The 18,769-nt window shown below is 38.2% G+C and overlaps 1 protein-coding gene across 1 annotated transcript in view; it reads left to right on the forward strand.

The window, feature by feature from the left end:
* LOC125347620 (phospholipid-transporting ATPase IB-like) overlaps positions 1–18,769 on the forward strand; it is a 101,844-nt gene that overhangs the window by 29,532 nt on the left and 53,543 nt on the right. Inside the window, exons 11-19 of the mRNA XM_048340614.1 lie at positions 656–767; positions 1,318–1,483; positions 4,163–4,290; positions 9,292–9,369; positions 9,834–9,922; positions 11,716–11,779; positions 12,092–12,197; positions 14,886–14,968; positions 16,194–16,243. Of these exons, the coding sequence (XP_048196571.1) occupies positions 656–767; positions 1,318–1,483; positions 4,163–4,290; positions 9,292–9,369; positions 9,834–9,922; positions 11,716–11,779; positions 12,092–12,197; positions 14,886–14,968; positions 16,194–16,243 (876 nt within the window). The remainder of the gene's footprint in view (positions 1–655; positions 768–1,317; positions 1,484–4,162; positions 4,291–9,291; positions 9,370–9,833; positions 9,923–11,715; positions 11,780–12,091; positions 12,198–14,885; positions 14,969–16,193; positions 16,244–18,769) is intronic.

The following is an 18,769-nucleotide window of genomic DNA, read 5'->3' on the forward strand; positions in this document are numbered from 1 at the left end:
TCTTGAGTAGCTAGGATTATATGCATAAGCCACTGGCACCTGACCCTTATTACTATGTTTTATTAAGTAGTTGTGTAAATTGGTTTCAATTCTACAAGTTAGTTTGGGAGCACATACATCTTGATCGGTGTCACCTATTCCATCATTCTCCCTCATCTCTTCTTTCCCAGCCTTACCTATCCTCTCAAGTTACCGGATCCATTTTCACATATGAACAATGAATAGTATGACTGCATTTGTGCTAGTTTTCCTCTCTGCATTCATGGACTGCCCCCTCCTCCAAAACATATGTACCAGTTTTCTAGTATTCATTTTGTTAAACTACAATAAACTATAACAAGTTACCGCCTTCCTTCCTTCCTTTCTTCCTTCTTTCCCTTCCTTCCTTCCTTCCTTCCTTCCTTCCTTCCTTCCTTCCTTCCTTCCTTCCTTCCTTCCTTCCTTCCTTCCTCTCTTTCTTTCTTTCTTTCTTTCTTTCTTTCTTTCTTTCTCTCTCTCTCTCTCTCTCTCTCTCGTTGATTTTAGAGGCTTGAACTTAGGGCCTGGGCTGGCTTTGAACCTTGATCCTCCTATCAGCCTCCTGAATAGCTAGAATTACAGCTGTAAGCCACCAGTGCATGGCTCAATTTATCTTACTTTTTTTTTTTAAATTTAGACCTGTTCCAATTGGGCCTGACCAAGTCTTGCTAAGAGGAACCCAGCTGAGGAATACTCAATGGATCATTGGTATCGTCATTTACTGTGGATTTGAAACCAAGTTAATGCAGGTAAAATGATCTGGGTTTAGTGTCTTTTTTGTGTGTGCTATATGAGTGTGTGTGTGTTTGTGTGTGTGTGAGAGAGAGTGAGAGAGCAGGAGAGAGAGAGAGAGAGAGAGAGAGAGAGAGAGAGAGAGAGAGAGAGAGAGAGACTGGGGCTTGAATTCAGGGCATCATGCTCTTGGTTGCCTTTTTATTTTTTTTATTTTATTTTTTTTGCTCCAAGCTGTTGTTCTACGCACCAACCATACCCTTACTTAAAGTTTTTTGGGGTGTTAATTGGAAAGAGTGTAACATAATAGACTTTTTGGTTCCTAGACAGCTTTCAAATTATGATCCTCCTATCTCAGCCTCCAGAGTATCTAGAATCATAGACATGAGCCACTAGTGCCAGACTCTAGTGTCTATCTTTTAAATTCAGAAATCTAATGATTTCTGTTCATAATTTGAAATTTGAAAGGATGTTCAAATTTCATCTCCAGTTTTAACTCTTACATCCGGACACACTTATGTGTGTCCAAGGGTGCATGCATGTGTGTGTACATTTGCTATTGTACAGAATGCTGTCAAATCACCACTGAAGAAATCACAGGTTGAGAAAGTGACCAGCCTGCAGATCCTGACTTTGTTCCTGTTTCTGTTGGTCATGTCCGTTGTGAGCTGCGTGGGAGCGATGTACTGGAATCAAATGAACAGCATGGATATGTGGTACATAAGGAAGAAGGGTAAATATGAAAGGGTGGGAAGCAGCTGCCTTTGCTGGAGCCAACTATGCCATGTAATGGCTTGTAGGAGGAAAAGTGGGGGAGAATGATGGAAGGGGTGATATTGATCAAGATGCATTGTACTCATAACATGACTCAAGGAACCGAATCTTCTTTGTGCAACTTTAACAATAAAAATATTAAGAGACTTGTTTCCATCTTTTGTTTAAAATGACTATTCTAACAGGTTCATTTATTATTACTACATTTAAGTAGGTTTACAAAGGGGTTTCAGTTCAACAGATCAGTTGGCAAGTAAAATGCATCTTGATCAGTGTCACCTCTTCTATCATTCTCCCCCATCTCTCCTCACCCTACCCATCCAGTCAAGTTACCTCATTCCATTTTTACATTTGTACATTGAATCTAATGACTGATTTCACCTTCCTTCCTCTCCCCATTTGTCTACTCCTCTCCATTTACCCTACCTCCCCAACAAAACATGTTTCAGCTCCCTGGTATTTATTTTGTTAAATTATAAGTTTGCTGTTCATTCTAGTTACACCATTGGACTCCCCCTGTGTGTACCAAACTTTGATCAATTTGTTTGTGTATATATGCATATGCCCCTGTATCTGTTTTCATATATATATTTTTCTAATTTACATCTACCTTCCCATGCATCCTTTATCTCTCTGAGCCTGACTACATTCAACATTTCTAGTTCCATCTAATTCCCTGCAAGTGTCATATTATTCTTTCTGATAGATGAGTTAGTTATTGTAAGTGTATGTATTTACAATGAAAAAATATACATATATGGGTGTATATATGTGCATATATATACACATATGCATACATATTTAAATGTGATACATATCACATTTTTCTTAATTCACTCATCCATTGTACAGCATCTGGGCTGTTTTTATAACTCGACAACTTGGCTATGGTGCATAACGCATACACACCTATACATATATGTTTATATGCAAATGAGCTATATATATATCACATTTTTCTTAATTCACTCATCCTTTATAGGACATCTAGGCTGATTCCATAATATGACACTTTAGCTATGGTGAACATGGGTGTGCAAGTGTCTTTACTGTATCCTGTATAATATCCTTTACTGTATAATATTCTGGATAGGTGCTCAAGAGTTTTATCACTGGATCATGGGTATTTCTATGTTATTCTATTTTTTTGAGAAAGTGATTAGTGAATTTGTATTCTGGGAGAATATTTCCTTCTTAAGATTTTTTTAAAGGCAGCACCTTGCTATTTAACTGAGATATTATGTGCACACATACAAGTGCATATCCATATGAATTTTTATATATGTTTACATATCATATATACGTGTATATACACATATATATGATATGTGAATATATTATATACATGTATATATACCATATATACACATATATACTATACATATATACCATATATACACATATATATATACTATACATGAAGCATAGCAGGCTATTTTAAAATATGGATATATTGTGAAATGATTTATTCAAATTACTTAATACTTATATTACCTCATGTACTTAGGATCTTCTTGGGCTGAGAACATTAAATAAAAAACAAAATTACCTTTTAAAAGCAGCTTTCGAATATATAATACTTTATTATTAATGAGAACCATCATCCTGTGTAGTGCATCTTGAGACTTACTGCCCCGTGTTGAACAGAAACTTTATATTTTTGTGTGTGTGTGCCTGAACTGTATTTTGAACTCAGGGCCTCTTGCTCTTGCTTGGCTCTTTTGCTTAAGGTTGAAGCTATACCACATGAGCCACATCTCCACCTCTCAGGTTGAATTCTTATAGGAATATTACTGCACCCAACAGTTATCTCTTTAAAAATCAAGTACATACTGGAAGTGGCACTGTGGCTCAAGTGGTAGAGTGCTAGCCTTGAGCAAAAAGAAGCTAGGGACAGTGCTCAGGCCCTGAGTTCAAGCCCCGGGACTGGCAAAAACAGAACAAGCAAAAGAAATCAGGTGCAGCTATACATTTTACAAAGTATCACATTTGCCCCTTTTTATCTGAGCCTCCTAATCCCTTTTTTCTTTGAGTTTCAAACCTCATAATTATTTATACAGATTATAAATAATATATATTTATGTGCACACACATACACACAATATTACATATATGTTCCCTATCTTTGTGCTGTTGCTATTGTACTTGAATTTGTTGCATACCATCTTTCATGGGCCAAATTTCTCAGGCAGCAGGCTGCATTCTCAATCTCAGTGCTTATTTGTTTCATTATGTGACTGAGGTTTAATTTTTTTAAAAAGTTTGTTTTTGGTATAGTTGTTGGCTAGGTGCTGGTGGCTCAGGCTTGTAATACTAACTACGCAAGAGGTGTAGCTGGAATCTGAAGATCCCAGGTCAAAGCCACTGGGACAGACAAATCCATGAGACTCTCTCCCATTTCCCAGCAAAGCCCCACAAGTAGAGATGTGGCACAAGTGGTAGAATGATAGCCTTGAGTAAAGAAGTCAAGCCACTATGGAGCCCTGAGATCAAGTCCCAGTACTGGCATACACACACAAAGCAACCAACCCATTTTTGTATTTCTGTTTGAATAATGATTGTCCACAATTTGAACAGCATAATCATGTAAACCAGACCGATAATGCTGTAACCAAGTTCTTGTTATTTTGTTCTGCAGGTTTCAGCACTTACAACTTTGCCATGGAGAGCTTGGTGTTCATCATCTTGTACCACAATCTCATTCCTATCAGTCTACTTGTAACTTTGGAAATTGTGAAATTTACTCAGGCCCAGTTTATAAACTGGGTGAGTATGCAAATATAAACCTCACTCCCCCCTCAAAAAAAGCTCTCAAGTTTTTGTTTGCTTTTTGAAGAACTGATGTCACTAAGTGATTCCAGGTTGGGGCTGGTGATGGTGATGGGCTGGGTATGCTGTAATAGAAAACACCAGCTACTGGTGTTTCCATGGCTCAGCAGTGCTCCTGGCTGCTTTAAGTTAATCTTAAGGATGTCATTTCATATATTTTTTTCTTAGCTGTGATGAAAGATTTCAGAAATAGTAGATAGCAACTGTAGCTGGCCACCAGTGGCTCATGCCTATAATCCTTATTACCCAAGAGGCTAAGATCTGAGGATCACCATGCTAAATCAGCCCAGCAGGAAAGTCCATGGGATTTTTAACCTCCAGTTAACTACCAAAATCCCCCCAGAGGTGATCTGGATACTGGTGGCCCATCCCTGTAATCCTAGCTACTCAGGAGGCTGAGATCTGAGTACCATGGTTCAAAATTAGTCTGAACAGGAAAGTATGTGAGAATCTTATCTCCAGCTAACGACCAAAAAGCCAGAAGTAGAGCTGTGGCTTGAGTGTTAAGAGTGCTAGTACAAAATTTTAGGGACAGCAACCATGCCCTGAGTTCAAGACCAAGGACCCCAGGACCAGCACCCCCATAAAAAAAAACAAGTAGAGTTGTAGCTCATGTGATAACATGCTATTCTTGACCAAAAAGCTCAGGGACAGTACCCAGGCTCTGAGTTCAAGCCACAGGACAAGCACACACATGTGCACACACACAACATGCACACACATACACACAATAATAGCAAGTATAGAGATCGTTAATTCATTAAAATCCATGATACTCAATACAGAAAATGAGTCTTGTAGACTTTTGCCAAGAATAACCAAGATGAAACTCCATAATCACTTTAAGGAAGTGCTTTCTTAGGTGACAACTAAATATTCATTGTCATTAATAACTGGTAAACTGATGACTGAACTAATTATCCAATTTGAATATGGAATTGCAATTTAAAATTATATCCTTAAGTAGTTATTATTTTAACACATTTTACTAGCATGTATAAGTTGTACAAGAGGGTTTCATTGTGATATTTCTATACATACATACAATGTCCGCTGATCACATTCACCCTCTCTACCACTCTCCCTCATTCCCATTCCCCCTTTTTTTTTTTTTCTTTTAGAAGACTTTTATTTATATCATCTCAAAATTGGTGCTAATTAGCTGTCCTCTCACACTTAACTCTTTTTTCCTATACTATCACAACTATGGCTTACCATTAACTTTTCTTGGAATTTACATATGAGCGCAAATCCAACCCCATCAATAAATTGTTTCACCTAAGTGTGTTCTATATTCTTTTTTTTTTTCTTTCTCAAATTTTTATTATCAAACTGACGTACAGAGTGGTTACAGTATCATACGTTGGGCATTGGATACATTTCTTGTACTGTTTGTTGCCTTGTCCCTCATGCCCCCCTCCCTCCCCCCCTTTCCCTCCCCCCCCCAGGTGTTCAGTTCACTTACGCCAAAGAGTTTTGCAAGTATTGCTTTTGTAGTTATTTCTCTTTTTTTACCCTGTGTGTCTCGAATATGGTATTCCCTTTGAATTTCCTACTTCCAATACCAGTAAACACGGTTTCCAATATACTCAGATAAGATTACAGAGATAGTGTAGGTACAAACATAGGAAGGTGATACAAAACATCATCAATAATAGAAACTACACATACACATAGGACGTTGAAAGTAGTTACAACTGTGATATATCACTTGTTTCCATAACATGGAGTTCATTTCACTTAGCATCATCTTATGTGTTTCTAAGGGTATAGCTATTGGGCCTTGTGATGCTCTGCTATGGCTTGCCTAAACCTGTACTAATTATTCCCAATAAGGGAGGCCATAGAGTCCACGTTTCTTTGGGTCTGTCTCACTTCACTTAGTATAACTTTTTCCAAGTCCTTCCATTTCCTTACAAATGGAACAATGTCATTCTTTCTGATAGAGGCATAAAATTCCATTGTGTAAATGTACCACATTTTCCTGATCCATTCATCTATGGAGGGGCATCTGGGTTGGTTCCAGCTTCTCGCTATGACAAATTGTGCTGTGATGAACATTGTTGTGCTGGTGGCATTACTGTGATTTTGTCTGTGGGCTTTTGGATAGATACCCAACAGTGGGGCTGCTGGGTCATAGGGGAGTTCTATATTGAGCCTTCTGAGGAATCTCCATACTGCTTGCCAGAGTGGCTGAACCAGTTTACATTCCCACCAACAATGAAGTAGGGTTCCCTTTTGGCCACATCCCCTCCAACAATTGTTATTATTAGTTTTCTTGATATATGACATTCTTGCTGGGGTGAGATGGAATCTCAATGTTGTTTTGATTTGCATTTCCTTTATGGCCAGTGATGTAGAGCATTTTTTCATATGTCTATTGGCCATTCTCATTTCCTCATCAGAGAAGTTTCTTTGTAAGTCTTTAGCCCACTTGATGAGGGGGCTATTCCCATTCCCCCTTTTACAAATAATTTCAACAGGTTGTCATTATTTTATTTTTATACATGCAGGTGAAGTACTTCTACCATATCCACCCTCCTACACCATCTTCCTTCTCTTTCCCCCTTTCACTGCTACCCACACCCCAACACATTCTTGTAACTCAATTTTAGTGTGTAATGATTGTACAAAGGGCTTCACTGTGGTATTCTACACATGCACTGAAACATACTCTATTGCTGTGTTTGTGATTATCTTTAAGTAGTTGTACAAAGGGGTCTCAGTTCAGTATGTCCGTTTATGAATACAATACATTTTGATCAGTGTCATCCCTTCCAACCATTTCTTCCAACCCTACCCATCCCCTGAAGTTACCTGGTTCTCTTTTCACATATGAATATTGAATATTTTGACTGTATTTTTCTACACTTCTTTAATCCATTTGTCTTTCTTCCTTCTCTTTGACCTCCCTCTTCCTTCCACAACAAGTGTTGTAGCTTCTTGGTATTTATTTTGTTAAACTGTAAGTTGTTTTAAGGCATTACACCATTGGGATCCTCTTCTGTGTTTACCATACATTAGTGAATATGTTCCTGCATGTATGCATATGTTTGCCTGTATGTTTATAATTTACATCCAACATGAGAGAAAATATGTGCCATTTCTCTCTCCCTATTGTTCTCTCTTTCCATGTTGTTGTACTCTTATTATTCAACAGTGAATTTTCTTATGTTGTCTTCACAGATAAACACAATGTACTTGGATATTATTCACTGTCTATCGTTCTTTCCTTCTGCCTTATCTCTCCAAACAGTCCCACAAATTTCAATCATGATCTGTATGTGTGCATGTGTGTATGTTTATATGTATATATGTATACATATATGTGTATCATTTAAGTCTAGATTCCATATACAAGAGGAAAAATCTGACCTTTTTACTTCTTAAATATTCATTTTCTTTGTCATAAAATTATAACTGGCTGCCTCATGTTAAAAATATATCCTCTTATAAACAGTGTATGTTTTCTCTCATTTGCCCAAGCTAGATCTCAAATGCCATAGGACATAAGTTATAAAGGCCTCTAGGTATTCATACACAGTGAGACCAAAGAAGGGTACTTTTAGGGGAGGAACACAAAAGCACAATGCCTTTGTGCCTCTGATCACATAAAATAATATTTATGGAAATGAACTCCAGGAAATGGAAATGAGGTTTGCTCCGTTGTTGTTTTTGTTTTCTTTCATTTTTGTCTTGTTTGTTCTTTATCTGTCTTTGGGAGAGTAAAGGGGGCACAGAAATGGAGGGGAAAAAGGGTGAAGAAATGTAGCAGTAGTGTTGTATTCACTAGACACTATGTTGAAAATGAACTATACAACTTGTGGTGGGGATTAGAGGGGAAAACTCTGTGAGAGTGAGGGAAGAGATGACATTGTGCAAAAAGATAGGCCTGGGAATATGGCCTATTGGTAGAGTGCTTGCCTCATAAACATGAAGCCCTGGGTTTGATTCCTCAGCACTACATATATAGGGAATACCAAAATCGAGAGACACAGGATAAAAAGACAAATGACTACAAAAGCAATACTTGCAAAACTGTTTGGTGTAAGTGAACTGAACACCTTGGGGGGCGGGGAGGAAGGGAAAGGGGGAGGGGGGGAATGAGGGAGGAGGTAACAAACAATACAAGAAATATATCCAATGCCTGACATATGAAACTGTAACCTCTCTGTGCATCAGTTTGACAATAAAAAAAATTTTTTAAAAAGAAAAGAAAAAGCCAGAAGTGGTTCAAGTGGTAGAGTGCTAGCATTGAGCAAAAAGAAGCCAGGGACAGTGCTCAGGCCCTGAGTTCAAGCCCCAGGACTGGCAAAAAAAAACAAAACACAAAAAGAAATGTACTCTTTACCTGATTTATGAAATGGTAATCCCTCTGTACATCACCTTAATAATAATAATAATTAAAGAATATTTAGTCTTTCACTGTATCACTGGCTTGCCATGATTTGAAGATGAGTACTTTCTTTTGTTGTTTTGATGGGGATGAACCCATGGCCTCACCAATGCTAGTCATTGTACTACCACTGAGCCAAATTCCTATTTGGGAATACTATAGTAATCATGCAAGGTGAGACAAAGCATGTTCCAATGCATTCTCATTTACTTTCTCCTGAGTACTTGAGATCTAAATTGTTCCCATTTGATAGATGTGACAGCTGAGGTACAGAGATGTCAAGTAACTTCCTCAAAACCCAGGGCTTGGTTGATGCAGTGATATCAAAGCCAAGTCTTTCACTCCCAGATCATCCAGACATCAAAATGTCTTTCTTAATGCCACTGCCTATCCTGAGTTGATTCTCTTAACGCATGGGAAAAGCGTTAACGCCCAATCCTGCATTTTCTAAATAGAGAAAGATCCAAGGCAGCCAAACCTTTTGAACAGATCATAAGCCCAGTTGTGACTCTGGCTTACTCTTGGTTTTCCATTTCTTACAGGATGAAGACATGCATTTTAAAGAAAGTAATATCTATGCCATGGCCAGAACATCTAACCTTAATGAAGAGCTTGGGCAGGTAAGGGAGTCTTCCAGGGTTAGGCAGGGAGATAGAAGCTGAAAAGAAGACTCCAAGGAAAGTTTGTGCAAGCCAAAATGCCAATGAAGGAGAAAATGATCCGTTTTCTAGATACTTACAATGAAATTTCTCTTCACAGCAAAATGAACTTGAACTTCTGATTTTCTTAATTTTGGTAACTTGAAGTTTACTTTGCATATTATCATACAGTTTGGCTGCCAGCATATAAAAGAGAGGAAACAATGACCTTCAAAAGAGAATAAAAATATTAACAAAACACTTAACAGAAAAATATTGAAGATAAAATTGTTTTGAGCCAAGTTGTTTGGTTTTTTTTCTTTTTTGCTTTTTTAAAACTTCACATATTTTGAGGATTTAGAGAGAAAGAAGATCATCTTATTGTCTTTGCTATGTAAATATACTTTAAACTTACATGGTCTACCAGTTTCACTTTTTTTCTTTAGGTAAAATACTTATTTTCTGATAAAACAGGAACTCTTACCTGCAACATTATGACATTTAAGAAATGTACCATTGCAGGCATAATTTACGGGTAAGTGCAATTATTGCCATTTGTGTGTGTGTGTGTGTGTGTGTGTGTGTGTGTATGTGTACATGTACTAATACTTTGCAATATTCTTTAGGAAATTAATTTATCTTAGCATGAGTTAGTTTTTATTTACTCTAAGATTTACCTAAATTTCTAATACCATCGCTATCTCTGAACGAGACTGAAATACAATGCAGCCGAAATGGGAAATTTGCAGTTAAAAAATATGGTTTATATACAAATTTATACATGATGAGAATTCCTACAGTTTTAGACTGATATTCTTTTGTGACACATATTTTCCCCTTGCTTTCCTTTAGGGATCGCTTAGACACAAGTGACATCTGTATCCCCAAACTCAGGTCTAGACAATTTTCCTATTTTACTCTTGTTCTTTTTCCTTGTCAACAGTTTTATTTTTTATGGTACTGAGGTGTGAACTCATGTTTTCCCCCACCCCTTCGGTTGTGGGGCTTGAGCTCAGGGCCTGGGCACTGTCCCTGACAGAATTCATGTTCTTGCTTAGCTTCACTTGAGGCTGGTGCTCAACCACTTGAGTCATACATACCTGCACACTTAGCTTTCTTGCTGCTTCATTGGAAATAAGAGTCTCTTGGAGTTGTCTGCCCAGCTGGCTTTGAACTTTGAGCCTCAGATCTCAGATCTGCCTGAGTAGCTAGGATCACAAGTGTGAGCCTCAGGTGCCTGCCTGCACCTTCTTGTCCATACTTCATGTGGAGCTCCTGGAAAGCATCTCTGGACAGATCTTTCCTATGTGGTATTCAAAGAATAATATATGGTTTGGATACTCTCTTAACCAATTGCTTATAACTACAGGCTAAGTTTCATTTAACTGAAGTGCTTGGGGCCAGAAGTGTTTCAGATTTTGAAATTTTCTCCACATTTGTTTATACAGAATGAGATAATTTTGGGATGGGACCCAATCTAAACATAAAATCCATCTTTCTTTTATATACATCTTGTACACCTAGCCTGAAAGTGATTTTATACCATTTTTAGAATTTTAATTGCTATATAATAATGAAATATTTATGGAATGCCATGTGGTATTTTAATATATATATATATATATACATATATATATATATGCTATGTAATGATCCGATTAGGATAATTGGTATATGCATCATTATGACATTTATTGTTTATGTTGAGGATACTCCTCTCTTCTAGCTATATTAAGTTACACAACAAATTATTGTGGCTATAGTCACCCTCCTATGCTATAGGATAGTAGAATTTAATCCTTTTAACTATTTTTAGATAGTTTTTAAGAAAATTTCCCTGGTATGGGCATTTTCCACTTATGGCATCATGGTGAGATTCAAAATGTTAGGATTTCAGATTTTAGATTTGGGGGTTGGGGATGACCAGCCTGCAAACAGCTTTCAAGGCAAATATAGATCTGTTGACTCTAGTTGTGATTCTCCTTAAAGCACAAGAGGAAGGAATTTGTTTCTTTTAGATCCCTTTGACTATTGACTAATCTCATTAAGAACTTCTTGTCAAAAGTAATCTCTTGTCAGGCATGTGTGGCCTGTAATCCTAGCTGCTTAAGAGGCTGAGACCTGAGGATCACAGTTTGAAGCCAGCCCAATCAAGAGAGACCCTGAGACTCTTATCTTCAGTTAACCACCAAAATACCAGAAGTGGAGTCGTGGCTCAAGTAATAAAGTATCAGTGTTAAGCAGAAAAGGCTAAAAAATAGTACAAGGTCCTGAGTTTAATTTACAGTAACAGCAAATAACAATAATTTTCTCTATCCTTTCTTATAGTCAGACATCACCTTCTTATGAATTTAATGACCCTGCATTATTGGAGAACTTTGAAAAAGGCCATGTAAGTCTGTTATGTTCTCCCTAAATTCCATGTTATCTCACTTTAATTAATATGTGTATATATTAATTAAATATGTATTATATATGTATCTAGTAAATATATATGTAAATATGGCTTTTAAAAAGGTACAGTTTTCTGAATCCAGGAAAAGAAAACTATGATTTTGGGAATGGGGTTCAAAGGGACAGGGTACAGCTAAATAGAGGAAGGGTGGGTAAATGTAGTCATAATACTTTATGCAATTATGTGAAAATTGAAGTAGGAAACTAGAGGGAGAAGAAATTTACTAGTTCTGTGCCTTTCATTTTCTAGCCCACGGAAGGATACATAAAAGAATTTTTTACCCTGTTATGTGTGTGCCACACAGTTATCCCTGAGAGAGAGGGAAATAATATCATCTACCAGGCTTCCTCCCCAGGTAGGTGTCATGTGTGAGGGAAAATGCACAGCTCATGCTGGATGGTGGTAGGGCCTCTGATGTCCTCCTCCATGGCTTCTGCCTTTCTTCTCCTCTGGGGTTCTCACAGGTCATAGCAGCTTTGAGCTGCTCTACAGGCCCTGGGACTTCTTCTACCCTACCCTAAAGATGTCATAAAGAGGCTGGAGCAGTACTCAGAGTTTGAGGCGATGTGTTTGGGTATAACTATAGTACAGCAGAGGTTAAGACCTCTCAACATTTTATTAGGGTCCATAAATAAGATTGTTTTGAGTAGGACTTCCATCTGTGTGGTAATTTAATTTCAACTGAAATAGGCCCTTTTCCACCAATCTTTCTCTTTCATGAGTACAAGGGTACTAAGAAGGTTGGATATTCATTTGGATTAAAACTGGGTATTGTATATATGCCTACCTGATCTAGGAAAGGGAAAGAAAAATGAGTGTGTAAGATATCACAAGAAATGTACTCACTGCCTTACTATGTAACTGTACCCCTTTTGCACAACACCTTGTCAACAAAATTTAATTAATAAAAAAGAAAGAAAAGAACAAGTGTGTGTGAGAGAGAGAGAGAGCTTGAACTCAGGACTGAGTACTCTCCCCTACCTTTTAAGCTCAAGGCTCAAGGCCGGTACTATATCACTTGAGCCACATCTCTGCTCCTAGCTTTATGTTGGCTTTATGTTGGAAATAAGAGTTTCATGGACTTTTCTACTCAAGCTAGACTACCTTCCTCAAGGGGATAAGGAGAAAGAGGAGCCCTTCTCCACTGCTGGTGGGAGTGTAAACTAGTACAACCACTCTGGAGAACAAAGTAGAGATTCCTCAAAAAACTCAGCATAGACAACCTAGCCATACCACTCTTAGGCATCTATCCAGAACAACAGGATCCAGGATACCACAAAGACACCTGCACATCCATGTTTATTGCTGCACAATTCACAATAGCCAAGATATGGAAACAACCCAGATGCCCCACTACAGATGAATAGACCCAAAAAATGTGGTACCTGTACACAATGGAATTCTACACAGTGATTAGAAATTATAAAATAATGGCATTCGCAGGGAAATGGTCAGATCTTGAACAAATAATGTTGAGCAAGACAAGCCTATAACAGAGAGAACAGAGGCATATGGTCTCCCTGATATGTGGATGTGGGGGGGAGAACAGTAGAGATTGTGTCTGTAAAATAACAAACTTCTTTTCAAATGTTATTTCCACATATTTTGGTCAGTGACTTTACATCATGTCTCTAAAACCAAACAATTACTAAATAAACATAAAAATGTCTAGGATAGACCTATCAGAGGATCACAAGAGTTTAACAGCTATATACATATGATTATATAAGATGAGGCTAAGCAAAATGAACTCCAAGAGATGGAAACAGGAGGATTTTATTGTTGTCATTATGTTTAATGTACTAGGTGAATTCCCTATGGCATACTCCCTGTTGTCACTGTATATGATTTTGGTACACTGGATATTGTATATATGTTTATCTGGGCTAGGGAAAGGAAAGAAAAATGAGGGAGGGTGTAACAAATATGACAAGAAATGTACTCACTTCCTTATTATGTAACTGTAGCCCCTCTGTACATCACCTTGACAATAAAATTAAAAAAACAAAACTACCTTCCTCAGATCTCAGCCTCCTGAATAGCTAGAATTACAAGCATGAACCACCAGTGCTCCACATAAAAAAGCCATGCTCTGCGTGAAAGCCATAAAGGGTTATCATATGCTTACATACACACTCGAAGGAAGGATTCCAATGGTGTACTGCCTTTGAACAGCTTACTTAGTTTAACAAAATGAATATCAGGAAGATGGTAATTGTTGTGGAAGGGGAGGTCAAGGGGTAAGGGGCAGACAAATGGAGAGAGGAAGAGAGTGAATGCAGTCCTACTACTCAGTGTATGTGACAGTGGAGCCAGGTAACTTGAGGGGATGGATGGGGTTGGGAGAGATGGGGAATAGTGATGAAAAGGGTAGCATTTGGGGCTGGGAATATGGCCTAGTGGCAAGAGTGCTTGCCTTGAATACATGAAGCCCTGGGTTTGATTCCTCACACCACATATATAGAAAAAGGCCAGAAGTGGCGCTGTGGCTCAACTGGCAGAGTGCTAGCCTTGAGCAAAAAGAAACCAGGGACAGTGCTCAAGCCCTGAGTCCAAGGCCCAGGACTTGCCAAAAAAAAAAAAAAAAAGGTGGCATTGGTCAGGAAGCATTGTATACATAAACGGACATAAATTGAAACCTGTTTGTACAGCTACTTAAAGATAGATTGAAAAAGTGGGGAGAAAAGAAATAACTCCAAATTGTGTACTGGTGATGGGGAGTTGGATAATTTTGTTATTGATGTTTTGTTTTTAGTTTCCTCTAAATGTGTTTATTTTATTCTTTTATTTCATTATCCTCAATTGTACGAAGGGATTTCAGTTTCCTCTTAAAAACCTATCTGTATATACTAGTTGAATTTTTTACAAACTTAAATATAAAACATAATGAAGATTTTTTTAAGATAAAAGCATCTTTTTTTAAAAAAAAAGCCATGTTCAAAATCTGTCATTATATTTCAGTGCCAGAGGATAGTATTATGTATTAGATTTATTGTGGTGTCAATATATTTGTTCAGTCTCTTATTAATCCATTCATTAACAGATGAGGCCGCTTTAGTGAAAGGAGCAAAAAACCTTGGGTTTGTTTTCACCACCAGAACACCTTACTCGGTCACCATAGAAACGGTGAGTAGGACACTGCTGAGGCCTGCGTTTTTAGCAATGGAATTCAGAGCAGGAGCCTGGAAGCAAAATGGGAGTCTCCCTTGGCTCCACCCCTTCCTCTGTCATTATTCTCAGGGACCTTTCCTGTACTTCTCACATGTTCCTCAGTTCTGTTGTTGTAAATATTGAATGATCCATTGGAGGATTCCATGAGTTATTATACACAAAGTAATTTTAATCCATGTCCAGAACACAGGAAGTGTACAACTCAAGTGGTTACCCAAAGACTTTAAAATCATCAGACCATCAAGAAATATATAGGCAAACACTCACCTGTAATCCTAACTATTCAGGAAGCTGAGAGCTGAGGACTGAGGTTCAAAGCCAGCCTGTGCAAGAAAGTCCATGAGACTCTTATCGCCAATTAACTTTAGTAGAAGAAGCCAGAAATGGGAGGTGTGGCTCAAGTGGTAGAGTGCTAGCCTTGAGCACAAAACTTAAGAACAGCTCCTAGTCCCTGAGTTCAGGCTCCAGTATTGCAACAAAAAAAAAGAAAAGAAAGATTTCATGAACACTGCTGGGTGGCAGGGTTCATTTAATAAACGAGACAATTAGCAGACAGCAATGAACCAACGAATGGGGCTTGAACTCAAGGCATCATATGCTCACTTGGCTTTTCAGCACAAGGCTTAAGACATACCTCCTCTTCTGGCCTTTTAAATTTCTTTATATTAAGTAGTTGTATGATGGGATTGCAATTCCATGAATCAGGCTATGAGTATAATGCTTCTTGGTCAATGCTACCCCTTCCTTTGTTGTCCCTCACAGTTCTGGATTTTTGCAAGTTAATTGGAGATTGGAGTCTTGTGGGCTTTATCACTTGGGCTGGCTTCAAATTGTGACAAGTAGATCTAACAGTGTGAATTTCATATTGAAAGAGAAATGCTTCTGTCTTAAATAGGTGTTGGTAGAAAGTTTTGTGCTTTAACTGCCCAAGTTGCAGGTAGCAATAGTGCCTTGTTTTGGAAGGGGATACCTGCATTTGAACTCAGGTTCTCTCCTTTGCTGGCCTTGCAAGTAGTTCTTTTACCAAAGGATGGTGCAGTCGTCAGATTTACAAGAAAATTTGTACTTTGAAAAAGATAAATATTTGGAGGGTAAAATGTCTTTTTTTGACTGGGTGAGTGAATTAATTTGCAAAATGAAAATTTTCTCAGGTAAGAATGTGTTTTTTATCTTCTTTTAGATGGGAGAAAGCTTCACTTTTGAAATCCTTAATGTTCTGGAGTTTTCTAGGTAAGCTACCTTCGCCTACAGTTCAGGTATGTTAAAGTTCATGTATGTTTCCAATTAATTCCAGTTGGGATAGGGTAGCAGAGACCAAACTCCAGAGCAGAGCCAGGGAAGTCTAGCCTCTGCCTTGGAATTTCACTCCAGTTCTCAGCTTTTCAGAAAACTTTTCAGGGCAGACTCCCTTTTGTTGGTTTCTTAAGAGTCTACACATCTCTCTACAGCACTTGTTTAAGATCATAGATGTATTTTAAATCTGTGGTTACCTAACTGCCTCACCACCAGGCTGTAAGCCCCTGGAGATAGGAAGTGCCTCTCCCACACAGTGTCTGGGGTCCAGGAAGTACTTTCTAAATATTGGAAGACAAGGTGAATGTTGAAAATTATTTTTATAGATCAATTAAATTTAAAAAATGTCATCAGTGAGATCATTTTTCCTTCCCTTCCTTCCTTCCTTCCTTCCTTCTTTCCTTCCTTCCTTCCTTCCTTTTTTCCTTCCTTCCTTCCTTCCTTCCTTCCTTCCTTCCTTCCTTCCTTCCTTCCTTCCTTCCTTCCTTCCTTCTCCCTCCTCCCTCCTATCCTTCCTCCCTTCCTCCCTCCTTTCCTTCCTTCTTTCATATACTGGGGCTAGAACTCAGGGCCTCACACTTACACTTAGCTTTTTCACTTAAGGCTTCCAGCTGCAATCCTTAGATCTCAGCTTCCTGAGTAGCTAGGATTCCAAGTGTGAACCACTAGTGCCTGATTTTTTTTTTTTTTAAGGAAAAATGGGGTGTCCAAGTCCTTCTTTCTTACACTTCACTGTGGCTACTGTTTTAGCAACCACATATGGTTCCTTAGGTATCATTGTGATGATTTTGTGCCGTTAATTTCATTAAGCATTGTGTAAGACTCATAAAGTCACATCTCCTAATCCATCTTATCATTTCTAATGTGGAATCTAAAAATGTAGAGAAGGACATGCTGAAGCAGATGAGCTCACCCCAAAGCCAGATTATTCTCAAATGACATTGTTTTCTAGCATCATTGTCCAATTTTCCCCTTTATACACACATAGGAAAGTTTTCTTAATCTTTATGACAATAAAATACATCTAATGTTTTGCTTAGTTTTGTTCCTCTTGTATTCCCTTCCTGTGGTTGTACCCCCGCTACCACTATATATCATCCAAATACCCTGGATACTGTTTATACGGGTATTAGAACTGGGGAAGGGAAAGGGAATATCAAAATTGAGAGACAAAGGACAAAAAGACAAACCATTCCAAAAGCAAAATGATTTGGTGTAAATCAAATGCACAACTCGGGGGGAGAGGGAAAGGGAGGAGGGAGTAAATGAGTGGGGAGGTAACAAACAGTACAAGAAATGTACTCACTGCCTTACATATGAATCTATAACCCCTCTGTACCATACTTTGACAATAAAGAAAAAAGATTAATAAAATAAAATAAAATACATCGAAGGGATCATTCTAACTTTCCCCTTAATATTTAACTACTACTACTACTACTAGATCAATCATTGTACATGATTAAAATTTACACTTATCTCTGGGGGTATAACTCAGTAGTGGAGTTTGGAAAGATGGTAAAAGGCAGCGAGGTGACTAGGTGGAAAGGATGCAGTCACTCTTTCATAGATACAGCTAGATCTGAGACCCTGGGGAGATTTTTTTCTGGTGTTTGGAAACACCATGGGATCAATATGGTGCCCATGTATAGAAGGAGTGGGAATGTAGTAGCTGGACTTGGTGACTCCCAAGTAGGCTTTACAGGGTCTTTTTGGAATTTGATTTTTTTTTTCCCAAGTGAGGCATATTAGTTATTAGCAGGAAATTGTTATCTCCTTTGTGTTTTTTCATATTCTCATTTTTACTTTTTATTTTAATTTTTACTTTTATTATTAAGAAGTTCATCATTTCCCACTTATAACACTTTTACTTGTTTTGGTATGACCATTTATTAAAATGGTAAAGATTAGAATATCTTTCATTCTGTGTGTGTGTGTGTGTGTGTGTGTGTGTGTGTGTGTGTGTGCATGCTGGTACCAGGGTTTGAACTCAGGGCCTCATGCTCTCAGTTTTCTTTGCTCACAGTTGGTGCTCTACCACTTAAGCCGTACTTTCAGCTCAGCTTTTGGTTGGTCAATTGAAGATGGAGATTCACAAACTTTTCTGCCCAGGCTGGCTTCAAAACATGATCATCCTCCAAGTCTCAGACTCCTAAGAAGCTAGGATTATAGGGATCACCAGCGCCTCAGAATGTCTTCATTCTTTTTTTTTTTTTTTTTTTTTTTTGCCAGTCCTGGGCCTTGGACTCAGGGCCTGAGCACTGTCCCTGGCTTCTCTTTGCTCAAGGCTAGCACTCTGCCACTTGAGCCACAGCACCACTTCTGGCCATTTTCTATATATGTGGTGCTGGGGAATCGAACCCAGGGCTACATGTATACGAGTCGAGCACTCTTGCCACTAGGCTATATTCCCAGCCCTCTTTCATTCTTAAGCAGAAATGGAAAGATGCTGAGGTTTATAAC

Source organism: Perognathus longimembris, chromosome 3, assembly GCF_023159225.1.
Source record: "Perognathus longimembris pacificus isolate PPM17 chromosome 3, ASM2315922v1, whole genome shotgun sequence".
Lineage (NCBI taxonomy): Eukaryota > Metazoa > Chordata > Mammalia > Rodentia > Heteromyidae > Perognathus > Perognathus longimembris.